Consider the following 16627-nt stretch of genomic DNA (forward strand, 5'->3'; position numbering starts at 1 on the left):
CCCCCTGGAACCAATTAGGTTCGTAAGACGAGGTATTACTGTATTATACTTTCACCCTTTGCACAAAGCTGAGACAATATCAATACCACCCAAGACACAAAGGACCATGAATGTTACCACCTCCAACCACAACATATAAAAACATTATAAACTTACTCACTATCATATAAATCATCAAATCCTCACTATCAGAGGATGTTTTTAAAGGCATGATGACCACTGTATGATCTTTTAAATCATATACACCAGCTTTTTGAAATTTAATAACGTTGTCAGTAACTAGCCTCAAAATAATCTCTGCCAAAATCTCATAGAAAAATGGCTGAGAGAAAACATAGAACTAAAAAACCCCCACCAGAAAGCAATTTATATTGCTTTATCATTATTACATTTACAATTTTACTTTGTGGAATAATACACAAAAACAAAATATTCCAGATTTATATTGTACGTATACACTAGAGATGAAAATGCGTTGATACCTGAAGGATCAGTTCTGGCAGACTGATTATTCTTGGCTAATTTCTTGAGTTTTTCAAAAGAAAAGGCAGCAGGATAAGTGTTTTTATTTCGTTGTTGTTCACATTCCATCACAGCTAAACACATATTAAAGAGACCATGTTTTTATTAGCTTGTTTTCCCACTTAACAAATTTCTCTAACAATGAGATGTATTTTCTTTTTCTTAACAGAACATAGTACGATAAACAAAGTTGAAGACGCATTTTCTTCCTCCATTCTCTATGCATTTCTGTTGAAACACAATTCTTTAAAGCGTTGTGTTTTAAAGCAACCACTTGAAAGGTATATAAGGCTGAATCATGTCCACCCTGGTGTCCTCCTCCATGAAGTAAAGATGCCAGGGAAAAGTAATATGGATCCTGGGCTTTTCTCACCCCCTTTAGTGCTCAGATAAGTGATGGAGGCTAAAGAAGCTCCAGCTCTAGAAAATCTGAAGCCATGACTCTGATCCATAACCTATCAGTCCAAAACAACTCCAACATCAATTTCAAACTGATTGGAAGTCAGAATCCTAATCATTGATTAGATGCTATCAAGTCATTTTCAATTCCTAATAACTACACAGGTAGAGTCCACGGAGACAGAATACTAAACAATACCAATTAAATTGATGTGAGTCTGGGAAGGAAAAATATGTAAAGTAGTAGCAGAATCTGAGATGGTTAATGAAATCAAGTTTGTTTAGCCCAGCTAATATCCAGGATCTGGAGCATGAAATGTTTAGTGGATCATGCTTTTAGCTCCATACTCCTTGCTGATATACACATTGGCTGTGGATAATTCTCAGCAATTAACATCTCTGATTTATTAAGCCCTGATCTCAAGTCTTCCGATTATTCTTTTTGTGTTTGTGTTCTATGTCTCTGTCAAATAGAATAAAACAGGCTGAATATGATAGGCTGGGTCCAAAGATATTTTGAAAGAAGAGAAACACACTTTTGCCTGCATGTAAAATTACTATCAAATTGTTTTCATTCTCTCAAGTATTGAAATCCTTGTGCCTATTACATTCCGTTCCACAAGAACTTCATCAAAGGCTTGGAGATGGGAAGTAAAGTTCTATTTGTGTGAATCGGAGAAAACAATGTATCGACTTTGATGTGGAGAAGATGCCTGCATTAATATCTCCACTCCAGGAAAATATCCACAAGAACCAAGTCAGAGAAAATGCTATATGGTAGTAAAAAACCTCCCCACAAACAACCGAACATACCATTGACAATGCATTGCTTTAGAACTGGCTTTTCCATTTTTTTGGCGTAGAAGGCTGCATACCATACTCTTAACTCAGTTCCCGGAGGGATGTCCCGAGAAGTGGTGAAGTAAATATCATTATCATGTTGAAAAGCAGTCAGGTTTTGATGCTCATATAGACTGGCAGGTCTCACCATCATCATCCAGTTACAGTCATCTTCATTAGATGTATCAAAATAGATTGCCGACCCCTCCTTCTGAAATACCTATACAAAATCCATGTAGAACATCAATACATGATCCTAATAATAATTTTGATAAAGTAACAAACCATGCAATGAGTCACTTGTTTTATTAGAGCTATTTTCTGCAGAAGAAAGATCAAGGTGCCCCCAGCATTTTATATCTGACCATTTCAAATGTAGCACATTATTTTATAGTTGTATGCCATGACACTTTTTAAAAATGCTAAATGTGCCCAAGATTCCCCTCAAATAGGAGAACCCCTAGAACCAAGCATGACCTGATTCCAAGTTGTTCCCTGTGTCCAGATAGCAGTGTAATGACATAGAATAAACAGAAACAACTAGATTTCCTGCTCCAGTGATGAGGAAAACAATAACCTGAATTGCTTGGACTCTTAAAAGCATCTTCGCTTTCTTTCCAATTCTTGGTCTGAATAATCTGAGTTGTGTTTGATAGCTACTTATATGTTATTGCCATTCATTTACTAATTTATTTTACACAAATTTAACATGTCTAGCCTATTCTCTTTTTTATTCTTCCCAGATGTCTAGGAGCATCTGCCAGTAAGTGTTAATTGCCCCCAATACAAATGCAAAATCTGCTTTGTTATATCTGATTGAAAAATCTATCTAGCTCAAGATAGGTAGATTTTTCTCTTAGGGAACTCAGAGGACTCCTGTTACAATGATCAGCATTGAATCACAGCAGGAAGGCTTTTAAATTCACTACTTCCATCTAGATTATGAGAATCAAATTTGTCCAAGGCTGTAAACAACTTTGTCTTGATTCTCCACATTATCTGAAAGTTATATATAAACAAATGATCAGCTAGTAGTACTGGACAGTAATTCTCAATGAACATAGCAATGCTCACTTAGAAATTATGTATCTACAGGCATCAGATCAGGGAAACATAGACATCTTTTCAAAGCCCTTATAACTGATTAACCTGAATTTGGAATCACTGTACCTTCAGTGGAAATGTTAATTCCTTTTCTAGTTTGGCAACTCTCTTGGATTCAAAGGGACCAAACTGGGTACGCTTCACAAGTTGAGTTATTGCAAAAACACCTTCAGTCCCATCTTCAAGTTGTCTGATCTCCAAGTTGGAAGGAAGGGATGATCTAAAAATTGAATATTGTGATGCTAAAACATATCTGGCAATAGTTATGGAAGAAAGAATTCAACCCTTATAGAATAAACCCAGCATCTTAACATGGATAAGTATAAATTTTCTGCAAAAATGTCACATAGCAAAACAATAACTAATATAAAAGAAAAACCAGGTTATACTCTTTGACCTTACTGTATCGTAATGAACAGGAGTTTCATGTAACTCCTACTATCTGATCATTTGTCATCTGAAATGAATTGGGACTGAAAGTGAGAAAAAAAAATATTTTTTATCCCCTAGCCAAAGCTGCTCTATAAAAAGCATGTTATTAGAAACAATTATGGGAAAGTCTTGAAAAACTTTTATGGGAACTATTTATTTTCACACCTTTTTCTATTATTATTCTTTCTCTACAGATCAATCAGTTGTGACTCGAGTTGCACATTTATAATACTGTACATTGCTGTGACAAAGACAAAAACAGAAAATCTCCCAACACACTACAAATTGTATCTGGTAATAAGAATTCAAATACAGTGATCCCCCGGTTATTGCGTCCCCGACCATTGCGAACAGGGTAATTTGCGATTTTTCAACCCGGAAGTCAAAACACCATCTGCGCACGTGTGCCCTTTTTTTCTATGGGCACGCATGCGTAGATGGGGCCCGGCAGATCAGCTGCTGGGCGGCTTCCCTGGGTCTTCCCCCTCTTGCTGGCGGGAGGGCGAGCAGCGGGCATCAGCAAGGAGTTTCCCCACCGCCCACGCAAACTCCTCGCTGCCGCCCGCCCTTCGCCCGCCCACGCCGTTCATTCTTGCCGCTTTCGAGCTGAGGCCTGAAGCGAATTCGCTCCGGGACTCAGCTCGAAAGCGGCGACAGCCAGCGCGGAGAAGCCGTTCGCTGGCGCTGGCTGTCGGCGCTTTTGAGCTGAGTCCCGGAGCGAATTCGCTCCGGGACTCAGCTCGAAAGCGCCGACAGCCAGCGCGGCGCGGCTGTTTTAAAATGTTGCCGCCGGCATGGGGGGCTTGCCAGCACCCCCCGGACTCCCAACCCGGGTTTGGGGGGCTGCTAGGAAGCCCCCCATGCCGGCGGCGACATTTTAAAACAGCCGCGCCGCCCCCAATCTTCGGCTCCTCGCTAGCGCTGCGGGAGTAAAAACACCATCTGCACATGCGCAGATGGTGTTTTTACTTCCGCAGCGCTACTTCGCGAAAACCCGCTCGTTGCGGGGGGTCCTGGAACGGAACCCTCGCAACGAGCGGGGGATCACTGTACTCACAGACTAGATGGTTTATTAAGACAAATCTCCACTTTAAGTTACATGCATTGAAAATTTAGCATTACTATGTCTGACAAGAGAAAATTAATTTTAGTGATGTGTGCTGTATATTGTCTTTACCTAAACAGGTAAAGACAGATTTAGGTAAAGACAGATTGGAACATAGTGGTCTTTCAAAATAGGATTTACAAGTGTGTATAGGTAGTCGTTGTTTAGTGACTACAACTATGCTGAGAATCTTACTTCACCTTTCCTTTGCTTTACAGACCTGCAAATACAAGAGTTGGTTGCAGAGTTACTTTTTCAGCATTATCATAACTGCAAACAGCCACTGTCCAAGGTAGCTGCTATATAAGGAGTACCCATCTTCCAGTAAACATGGCTTCGTTTGCTCCCATTTTATGCTACTAATATAGTGTATTTTTTATGAATCTCTCACATGGCTTTTTCTGATAAATCCCAGAAAGTTGCCATCTCTCTTAAGCTTCCCTATCCTGATAACGTTCTGAAATGAGAAAGTACAACTTTAAGAATACTACATGCTCTAGTTTGTAGCCTGCAACATATTTGGAGGTCATACTTTTTGGGATACTTGGGATACTTCTCTAACTCTATGAATTGGTAATTGGTCATGAATTTACATTTAGCTGAAACTGAGTAATTCATACACCATTACTTGGCTTCCTGATATTCAAAAACTCCAGAGCTAACCTGAAGACAGATGATGATCATAATGACTATCTATTAGAGTCCATCTTACATTTCCTTCAGGAACTTTAGACTGAAAAGAAGGGGGCTGGCCCAAAGCCACTCAGTGAATTTTGATGACCGGAAGTAGGCTTATACATGTGTTTCTCCAATCTTTTCCCAGCTCTTTAATCACTACACATGCTAGTTCATTTCAGTTGACATTTAGAATTAGATAAATTCAACACAAGACCTAGAACATTCTCCATTTAAAATGCAACACCTAAAACAAAATTCAAGTTCACAAAGAGGGTTCTCTTTTAAAACGTTGCCAAGTAGGTTTGGTTTACTTCAAAAATACAATATTGAATATTGTAAAAGTTACCTTGCTCTACTTAACACAAAGGAGTCTTTGACTGTCACCACAGGACCCAGCTCTGGACATTCTGAATCATGATACAGATTGCAATCTTCACACCCTGGAAGAGACAAGAAAATTACTCTTTGCTAGCATATTGTCAAGTAGCTATATTGAATATTTCAAGTCTTCATTTCAAGCAATTGTGGCATTTAATAGCCCCAAATATATTAAACGGTTAGATAAGGTTCAGGAGTGAAGTGTTTTTAACAGGAAAGTGAACACAAGAACAAGGGGGCACAATCTGAAGTTAGTTTCTTCTTCTTTCAAATATTAGATTTGTTTACTGTATACTGTTTATTATTGTTGTGAGCTGCCCCGAGTCTTCGAAGAGGGGCGGCATAAAAATCTAATAAATTATTAAATTATTATTATTATTAGTTGAGGGAAAGATCAGAAGCAACATGAGAAAATATTATTTTACTGAAAGAGTAGTAGATGCTTGGAACAAACTTCCAGCAGACGTTGCTGGTAAATCCACAGTAACTGAATTTAAACATGCCTGGAATAAACATATATCCATCCTAAGATAAAATACAGGAAATAGTATAAGGGCAGACTAGATGGACCATGAGGTCTTTTTCTGCCGTCAATCTTCTATGTTTGTATGATCACATGACCCTGAGCCACTGCAAATGTCATAAATATTTACCAAGAGGATAAATCAATTACCAAGCATCTGAATTTTGATTACATGACCATTTGATTATGGGATGCTGCAGCAGTCATAAGAAAAATGGTCATAAATCACTTTTTTCAGTGCCATTGTATCTTTGACTGGTCACTAAACAAATGTACAATGATCATATGTTTGTAAAGTTGAATGGCTGTAAGTCGAGGACTACCTGTATCCTTCCTTAGATTTACTCTATTAAATGGCTAATATAGAAGAACAGAATGACACATTCAGTTTTAAGAGTCCAAAAGTCATAGCAATGATTTATTCTTCCTCCCTGAACACTTACATATAAAGTCGCCACCTTCTTCAGCCATTTCTGGTACCTGCCAAAACCAAAAGGACAGAAATATAAATTGGATCATTAGAATGTCTTCCATAAAACTATGTTCATCTTAAAGCTCACTAATTTTCCTGCCTTAAAAACAATATGCACCATTGAGTAAAATGAAGTATCTGAAATGATCTCTGCAGATCTCTGATCTGATTTTCTATTACCTACAGTCGAGATGGCGAACCTATGGCACATGTGCCACAGGTGGCACGCAGAGACCTCTCTGTGACCACACCCACCATTGCCAGATGCTCTTCTGGGTTTCGACATGTGCATGCACACTGACCAGCTTCTCTCTTCTGGGTTCCAGTGCACACATGCTCCAGTTTTGGCAGTCAGTGCCAAAGAGGTTAGCCCTCACTGATCCATAGGCTTATATTAAGGACTGTCTGAATTACTAAGAATTCCAAAAGAAATACTGTTTCCAGAAAGAATTACATATATATAATTCTATATATAAAATAGATATACTGTATCACTGTGTATACCAATGTACCAATGCTTATGTTATTTTTTGTCCATAATATAAAACTCAGTTCCATATGTGTGATTTACCAGTCGTGTTACCCATGTTAGTTAAAAATCATATCTTTAATTGAACTGAATACTTTATTTGGTCAAGTGTGATTACACACACAAGGAATATGTTGTGATATAATCCATATAATGAAATTCCTTATGGATATAGGAATTGCATAACAATGGCAAATAAATCTAATAAAATAAATAAGTAAAGAAATGAATGAATAAATAAGGAGCAATGTAACTTTCAGACTTCTAATGTCTTCCAATGTCTTTTCTTGACTCCCAAGATTTCTAAGCATTTGTGATGCAATCTACCAATTCTTAAATTGGCAGAAGAGTATGCTGACATTTGTTCTCCTAATTACTGAACAATGATGCCTTGGAGAAAAAGTAAGGGATAAGGAATGCCACTAGATTATTTTTAGATTCAGATTTAGCAGTCTTTAAATACTCAGTCCATGTTCAGAAACAACATTTTGCTTCATGTGTACAGAGAAGAGGTTAAGGTTAGGGTTAGGACTTCCTCCCACTTCAACCCATGCTCCTCCTCTGTAAACGAGACCTGCCAGTCAGACTAGCAGGCATGGAACAAGGTGTCCAATCTTCTTTTCTGCAGCCCAAACTCAAAATGGTTGTCAGTGCTCCAACTAACACTCAGGATGAAGCCAGAATGCTTGGAGGTTTGGGCCTGCCAAAAATAATGGTGGCAATGGTAATAATGGCAAAATAGTGCCCAGTAACTAGGAGGTAGAATGTGTATCCAGAGCAGACTAAAGTGGAGAAAAGCAGCTCAACTAATACCGGTACTTGGTCTGATCACATTTTTGATGAAGTATGCTGGACTGTATCTGTGGTAAAAGCTGTGTTTCACAAAGAGGAAAAATATTAGTTGAAAATAGAAACACTTAAAATGGAGTTGCGTTAGCCATAGACTAGGATTGTTACTTTGGAATTTGGAATACTGTGTTCAGTTCTGGAGACCTCACCTACAAAAAGATATTGACAAAATTGAACGGGTCCAAAGACGGGCTACAAGAATGGTGGAAGGTCTTAAGCATAAAACGTATCAGAAAGACTTCATGAACTCAATCTGTATAGTCTGGAGGACAGAAGGAAAAGGGGGGACATGATCGAAACATTTAAATATGTTAAAGGGTTAAATAAGGTTCAGGAGGGAAGTGTTTTTAATAAGAAAGGGAACACAAGAACAAGGGGACACAATCTGAAGTTAGTTGGGGGAAAGATCAAAAGCAACGTGGGAAAATATTATTTCACTGAAAGAATAGTAGATCGTTGGTTTAAGGTTTTATTGGATTTATATGCCGCCCCTCTCCGCAAACTCGGAGCAAACTTCCAGCAGACGTGATTGGTAAACATGCCTGGGATAAACATATATCCATTGCAAGATAAAATACAGGAAATAGTATAAGGGCAGACTAGATGGACCATGAGGTCTTTTTCTGCCGTCAGTCTTCTATGTTTCTATGTTACGGTATGTCTACCTGCTTCCCTCTTAAAAAGGCTGTAAGGCAATGTTTCTCAACCTCCTCAACTTGAAGAGGTGTGGACTTAAACTCCCAGAATTCCCCTGCCAACAACTTCAATTCTGGGAATTGAGGTGCACACATTTCCAAATGGACATAGTTGAGAAACACTGCTGTAAGGATACCACAAAAAAGATTCACATGAAAAAAGGGTCAAATTTGACAACCCTAAACCCAAGAGGTTTAGAGAAGCCTCTTTTCACTTTGGAAAAAATATTTGGTAATCCTCCTGAGAAATATATTATTGCATAGGGAAAAGTCAACAACAGACAACATGGCACAAAAACACATCCTCTCTACCCCAAAAGCTTTCAAGAACATTCCCAAAACCACAATTCATAATATTTCAAACCATGTTGTTTTAAAAAATGAAAGCAATATATTTCACAATATGGTATGAAACAAAACCTTGGGTGTAACATCTACCTCTGCTGCAACAAAAGGATACTCCATGAACCACACCTATCTCTAAAGTAACCCCAAAACCAGATTTATTTAGCAGGCAAGTGGCTAAAAGTGATGCAGTTACCAGATAGAAATTTGCATCCTGTCCATAAACCATTATTTTACAGTGCAGGTCAATTCAAAGTGTGCAATCCAGTCCTTTCACAAAAATTAAAATGTATATTATTTTTTTAAAAAAACCTCATGTGAAGAAAAATGATTTAATGCAGAAAATAAAAATAAAGGGAAATATTTGTGGCTCTGGGTTGAAATGGGGGGGTGCTCTCTGAGCTTGCTTTGTTTTCTTGCAGATGTTTCATTACGCAAATTAGGCACCAGCATCAGTACTATTAGCACTGAGAAAACAACCAAGTTGAAAGAACACCCAGACCCCACAGAAAATAAGAGAAGGAAAGAAATAAACCATAAAACTCTAGTGCTTATTAACAAAATGTTTTTATTAGATTTATATACCATCTTTTGTACAAGAGCTTAAGGCAATATATACCCAACTGAGATAGGTTTGATTGACAAAGAGTGACTTACTCAATATTGCCCCATGAGATTTTGTACCTGAGAGTGGACTGCAACATGGATTTTTACCACTTCCTAGTCCAGCACCTTAAACATACACTTTTCAAACAAATACAGCTGTGCAAAAAGGAAGAGTTCCATATTTCATTTACTTTTATAAATAAATGTGGACTTCTTTAAATACTCTACATTTACTTATCTTGATTTTTTTTTAAAGCACATTCAATTCAGCTTAATAATCTAGAATGAACAACTGATTAATAGAGCTGTTTACCAGTCATATTCCAAGGGAGCTAAATTGCTATATGGATTGCAAAGGATATTATTTGCAATCCAAATAAGATTGGAAAAAGACTGTTGTAGATTATTAACAGGAAGTGACAATAGAAGTGTTTCCCACTGCATGTATGCCGAATTGATATGTTAAATGATATTAAATACTATTCAACTATTTCATCCTGGTTTACTAAACCCAGACTGGAAAAAAAATTGAATCACTGCATAAGACTTAATTCTCCAAAGAAGGCTTTAATGGTGGGAAAAACAGAAGCAAATAGAAGAGGACAACAGCAACAAGATGGATGGACTCGTTACAGCAGCAAAGGGTACGCTAACATGGGGACAGACTATCATGGAAATGATCAATAAGTTACCACTAACTCGACAGCCTGAAAATTTATACAATAAAATTGGCAAATTATCTGATAGAGCTGACCTTTGAAGTTAGCTCATTTTGCTCCAATGTCTAATCCTTAAACCAACATAAAAATCATTTTTCTCTTTTTCAAAATAATACTGCTTTTGTTAAGTCAATTCTATATACTACATAAGAGCTTTTTGATGTAAAATTCTTTGTTTTTGCTGGAGTGCTTACATTTTGCCCACTTTTATTCCACAAATTTGATAGCTTATTTCAATTATCATTGGAAGATGAGTTACATAATATTGTCACTCAATGGGACAATAGTCAATCTTTCCTAAATCTTCCTTGTATGTTACAAAAATACACTATTTCCTACTATTCCTGCCCAAAAATTTCGATTGGATGGATGATACCTCAAGAGTCTATTTAGTTGGTGGGGAGGATTTGTATCCACCAGTAACAATTCTGCAAAACAGAAGTCATTTTTAATCACTAACAAAAGAACATAGGTTCTGAGATTTAAGCATCTATCCTAGGGTCTAAATCTAAAACACAGAATATTACCTTCCTTCCAGTGCATAGTTCACATTATTTTCTTTTTCTTTTAAACTGTAAACCTCTACATCAGTGGTTCTCAACCTTTCTAATGCTGCGACCCCTTAATACAGTTCCTCATGTTGTGGTGACCCCCAATCATAAGTCTAGTGCCAATTCTCCCAACCGAGCTTTAAGCTGATTGGCAGGAAGGCCAGAGGGATACCCCTACTGTAAACACCTGATTGGTCAGATTGTAAAAAATATGTTCCGAGATGCCAGAATAGAAGCCATTGGAAATTTGTCTTTCCCCATGGTCTTAGGCGACCCCTGTGAAATGGTCGTTCGACTCCCAAAGGGGTCCCGACCCCCAGGTTGAAAATCACTGCTCTATATGATTCTATTATTACAGCAGGGCTGATTCCCAGGCATGTTTTATAGTATTACGAATATAACGCGAAGCATTTTTTTCTGAAAAAAATATATATAATTGCATTGCTTAATTTTAAGAATTTTCATAGTGCACTCCTATACATACCTCAATTGAAAAAAATCACTGAATTGATTCACTGAATGAAGCTTGCTTATCAATATTAGGGTAACAGCTACATTCTCTTACTGTTTTATATAGATATATCTTTGCTAGCTTTTGCCAATCATGATGTGCTTTCACTGGAGAAAGGACATGGGGGGGGTTAAGAGCGATGAGGACTTGCCAATATTCTTCAGAGTATAAGATATCTCCCCCCCAGATGTTGGAAATGTCAGTGACTCCCAGAGCCCGAACCCCCCCATCCCATTTTTGAAAAAAAAAAATGGGGTGTGTATAGGATTTTGGAAGCCTGCAGTCCTGGGGGAAAGCAAAAACACTGTTTTTGTGGGGGAGGAAACAGCATAAAGCACAGACCATTTTTCACAAAAAATGGGGGGCTTTTTTTGGCCCTTCACCAGCCGTCAGGAGCTCTCTGCAGGCCTCCCAAACCTTCTGCCCACCCCATTTTTACAAAATCAACGGGTGAAAAATGGATCCATTTTTGAAAAAAACGGGGTGCACAGAGGGTTTGCAAGGCTTGCATAGTGCTCCTGAGGCTGGGAAGGACAAAAACCTTCTTTGAAATTTTGGTGCGTCTTATACACTGGTGCATCTTATAGTTCGAAAAATACGGTATTTAATTCTTATAGTTTTTAAAATTAAGTTTTCTAGTCAGATGAACATTCTCTGAGTGGCATAAAACCATGATACATGAATACTCAGGAATAAATCTCAGACTCCAATGGTAGAGTTAACTGTATCGGAGGCTTGAACCAGTAGAACAGCAAAAAGAATGTTGAACTGTGGTTTCAAAACAAGCCTCCTTAATTATTACTCTGCTATAAACTTTGTAAGAGAGGTAAGCAAGGGATCAAAATTCTGCTGCTTATTTCAAAACAGACACTGCGAGAACGAAGGGGAAAAACTACTATTCAATCTTATAAAGTCACACACATCCCTATGAATAAAATGGTTCTGTTACCTTTTAAAATACTATTTTCAGAGATGACAGGCCAAACTCCAATTCGCTATAAAAAGTAATGATAGTCACTGCAATGCTGTATATATATATATGTGTGTGTGATACATACAAAACATAGTTTGTTGGCTATGAATAAATTAACTGCCTTGATATGGCCCTGGGTTGCGCCTAGAGGCAAAAAGGAGCTGTGACGTTCCTTCAATATACCAGGGTGCTCCAACAGAAAAAACATATAGCCTCTCCGATACAAAGCTGAAGGGATCAGATCTAGTGGCTTAGAGGTTAATTCTCTGCCTTACAAGGCAGAGGGCCCAGGATCAAATCCCAATAAGGGTATGGCTAGCTGATGAGGCCAGAACAAGGCCGAAATAGCGCTATCCTAGTCTCCCTTAATTTTAAATATTCAGCAAAAATATGTTATACACACACACACACACACACGCAGAGTATATGTGTGTGTGTCACATGTTTTTGCTGAATTTGAAAATTAAGGGAGACTAGGATAGATCTATTTCGGCCTTGTTCTGGCCTCATCAGCTAGCCATACCCTTTATATATATATATAAAGACTGAACTTGCAGCCTTTGACTGTGTGCCTGTTTTTTATATATATACTGTTTTTATGAGATTATTAATTTTAAATTGTAACTAGATGGGTGGGCATTGGATTTGGTATTATGTACTGTACTGTTTTTTATTATTGTTGTGAGCCGCCCCAAGTTTGCGGAGAGGGGCGGCATATAAATCCAATAAACCTAACCTAACCTAACCTTTATATATATATATATATATATATATATATATATATATATATATATATATATATATATATATATATTTCATTATCAGAAAAAAATATGTTACACATTTAGAATATAGTTTGTCGGCTATAAAAATTTAACTGTCTTGGATATGGCCCCTAGAGGGGCCAAGAGGCAAAAAGGAAGTAGTATGCTCCCTCCCATTTTGAGTATACCAAGGTGATTCAATGGGGGGGGGGACATATAACTCTCCCCTGGTACAAGCTTAGAGGAGGAGAACCTGTGTTCTAGAGGTTAAGGCTACCGCCTTACAGGCAGACTCCCCAGGTTCAAATCCCAGTAAGGATATGGCTAGCTGATGAGAGCAAAATAGCTTGAAATAGATCTACAGTATACTAGTTTCCCTTTTGTTACATACATACATACATACACACACACATATACACACACAATTACCCTCCTATGTTACACATACATACATATATATTTATGTGTGTATGTGTATATATGTGTGTATGTGTATTTATGTGTGTATGTGTATGTATAACATATTTTTGCTGATTAATAAAAAGGAGGGTGACTGTGTGTGTGTGTATACACACACACACACACACACACACACAAATAATGACACCAACTGAAGAAATAACATCAGTAGGTGAAAATAGTATCATTATGTCATAAGTGAGTGTTGAGTAAAAGGATGGCCACCTGAATGAACTGTTTAACATCAACTGTAAACAATGCAGGATTTAAAAGATAAACAAATACTATAAAATTGCTTGCCCAATCAACAGATTTTTAATTCATTTATATTAAAATAAGATAAAATGTGGGTGGGTGATGACAGATTAACATATGAATTCATACTTGAATTGATTCCTGCCCCAAATCCACTTCATGTCTTACAGTATTCTCTTCCAGTATTTAAGATTGCCTTAATTTCAAGCCTGAACAATGCCTTTAAAATGTAGTCCTTGTTGCTTGTATGAATGTGACACAACTGACCCCTACTGGCTGGCTCCAGAGATTGTTACTAAAATTGTGTTACCCCATTCATATTGAAGAAAAATGCAATACACTTTTGACAATATTGCTTCAGTGATAAAAATGCTATCCCATTTATAACCAATAGGAAGAATACAGTAGGTAGAATGTATCAGTGCAACTGAGTGGAAGGATGAAAATTAAAACTATACTCTCTTACCTGGCAGTAAATCAAGTTAACAAATTTACTTTCAAGTTCTAATTTAGTTCATTTACAGAATAGTAATTTGGTGACATCTTAGCAGACAATTAGTACTTCAGAAATGAGATAGAAATAAGTCATGCAACAAAATGAGCTATAGGAAAAGTTATAGAAAATATAGGATATTTTGTTATAGGTTTTAAGATGAAAACATGTCACTGTAAATCCAGAGAGTTAAACTTTAAAATGTTTGAAATCAAAGCATATGTTCTGCTAAAACATCATATAACTACACTTAAAAGAGTCCCTGTCCAAATGTCATTCTTCTGGTTCTTCCAAAGTACATGTAAGGCAGCATATTTATTAAGTTTTGTCAGAAAACAGTGAAATATGGCTCTAAACACAAGCAAGTAGCATAAAATGTATGTCCAAGCAGTAGAGTCCCTTGGAAATACGTCTATTGATCTTTCATTATTTTAATTTTGAAACATAATCAGTGAGATTTAACTGTGATTGCGGAATTTTATACAGTACAACATAAACTAGTGGTTCCAAGAATACTGTAGACTTCAGTTGTCTTAACATGCCATTTTGACACACCATTTCTCCATATATTAGTCTCAATAGATCTGTAATCGCCTAACTCCATTATAGAGGAAGAAACGTTTACTACTGTGGAAGGAGATGCAAAAGATTATTTCTGCATATGTTTAATATTAACTACACTTTAAGAACTACCAAGTCACTAGGGATTAGTACAATATTTCACTTCTTAATTGTTCAATTATAATAATGGGGGAAAATGATAAAAATGTGTCAGGGTGTCCAGGGGGAAAGCATTTTGAAATTCCCTGATATTTCCCTGACATTTCCCTATAACTTGCAATCTAGTTAAATCATACCAAACGGCTAAGGTGTGGAGAAATATCCAAATATCTGTAGCTGAGGAAATAAGTTGTTGCCACAGTTATGCTCATTTTTGCTTGACTCTGCCAGGCAGCACAATCTGGGTTTTTTTGTTTTTTTTTTTAAACATGATTTTCTCCTGGCTTTTAAACATTGTAATAGTTTGTTTTCCCCCCTGATTTATTCCAGGTTTTTTTTCATGAATTCCCTGATATTTCCTGAACCACAAATTTCCCTGATAATTCCCCGATTCCCCTATTTTCCAGGTTTGCTGGACACCCTGTGTGTGCTTTGCTTAAGGTTTCAAGTATTCTCCATGGTTTTTGCTTATCCATGCAATAGGTGCTTAGTTGGGAGTAATGTGAATCCTGAGCTTAAAAGAATTGAGATACGTTCGCTTGAGCAAATGCTTTCCTATGAAGTTGGAGAATAAACTTTTGCAAATAGAAGGGGCCTTCCGTCTGGTGGCTAAGGGGTGGTGGTGGTGGAAACCCTTCTTGAATTTTGGAACAGGCTGCCGCAGCATTGAGCAGGTGAGTTTTGCAGCAGTCCAAAGCGCCGCATTCCAGACTTGGGGCGGTTCTGTTCTTAGGCTGCCCCTAGCCAAGCCAGAGAGGCGAAGGACGGGCGCTGTACTCCAACCCAGCCAGACTAGAGAGCGCCTGGCTGTTTGGCTTTGCCGAAAGAGGAAAGGAAAGCTCCGAGGCGGCTCCATCCTCCTCCTCCCGCTTTGCCCTTACTAGGCTGGCGAGTAGTAGCCACAAGGGCCTATCCCACCGTTTCATGCCGCCTCCTCACTCCCGGGTTATCCCACCCGGTTCTAGCGCGGGATTGGGAGGGGAAAAAGAAAGGGCGGAGGAGCCTCGGCAGCCGATAGCAAGCCCGTCGCCTCCACGTAGGGAGGCAGCGGCTCGCCTGGGTCCGGCCCGGCTGGGGATCCGGGAGCGGCTCCGCCGGGTTTTGCCTCGGACCTGGCTCACCCCTTTCACAGCGCGCGCGGCCGCGGGCGGCTGCTGCCTGTAACAAAGAACAGGCGGCGTGGAAGAGGCGAGCGGGACGGAGGGGAGGGAGGAGCGGGCGGTAGGACGGGCGGAGAAGGGACCCTGCCGCGCCGCCCTGGGAAACTCCACGGGCGGGAAAGGGCTCACCGGCGCCGGGTCCCAAGCGCGGGGCAAGGACCAGTTTCCTGGGAGTGAGAAAGAGACGCGTTTCGAGGCGGGGGCTTGGCATTACCTGTTTTTGGAATGTTGATACCCGGATCGAGTCCGGACTCCAGGTTCCGATCCGAGCCGGAAGCACGCGCCGCCGGAAGCGAACGCGTGACGTCGCAGAGCCTCATGGGAATTGTAGTAAAAGCGAAGTGGCTCGAACCAGATGGACGGAAAGGCTGAGAACTGTCAACCGAGCTGATTGGCGGCACCGAAAGAAAAGGGGCGAATTACTTGCCTGCGTGGACGTTAGCACTGGTTCCGATTACTTACAGCCATCCCGTATCAAAATCCGGAAGAAATTCTGGGATCATTAACAGAATGCGAAGGCTCAGCCTTGGTAATAGAAGTGGATT

At 38.8% G+C, this 16627-nt stretch overlaps 1 protein-coding gene across 3 annotated transcripts in view; it reads right to left on the reverse strand.

The window, feature by feature from the left end:
• The window catches only part of PRDM15 (PR/SET domain 15), a 57095-nt gene extending 40737 nt beyond the window's left edge, over positions 1 to 16358 (reverse strand). For 2 of the 3 annotated variants that reach the window (XM_070750460.1, XM_070750461.1), the window contains exons 1-6: positions 16297 to 16356; positions 6425 to 6461; positions 5427 to 5520; positions 2932 to 3085; positions 1735 to 1981; positions 483 to 596 (exon numbers count right to left, since the gene is read on the reverse strand). In XM_070750460.1, the coding sequence (XP_070606561.1) occupies positions 483 to 596; positions 1735 to 1981; positions 2932 to 3085; positions 5427 to 5520; positions 6425 to 6452 (637 nt within the window). In that variant the 5' untranslated portion in view covers positions 6453 to 6461; positions 16297 to 16356. Of the gene's footprint in view, positions 1 to 482; positions 597 to 1734; positions 1982 to 2931; positions 3086 to 5426; positions 5521 to 6424; positions 6462 to 16296 lie in introns of all 3 variants that reach the window. The other variant, XM_070750459.1, reaches the window with a different exon arrangement.
• Positions 16359 to 16627: the final 269 nt, after the last annotated feature.

This window comes from Erythrolamprus reginae, chromosome 4 (assembly GCF_031021105.1).
Source record: "Erythrolamprus reginae isolate rEryReg1 chromosome 4, rEryReg1.hap1, whole genome shotgun sequence".
NCBI lineage: Eukaryota > Metazoa > Chordata > Lepidosauria > Squamata > Dipsadidae > Erythrolamprus > Erythrolamprus reginae.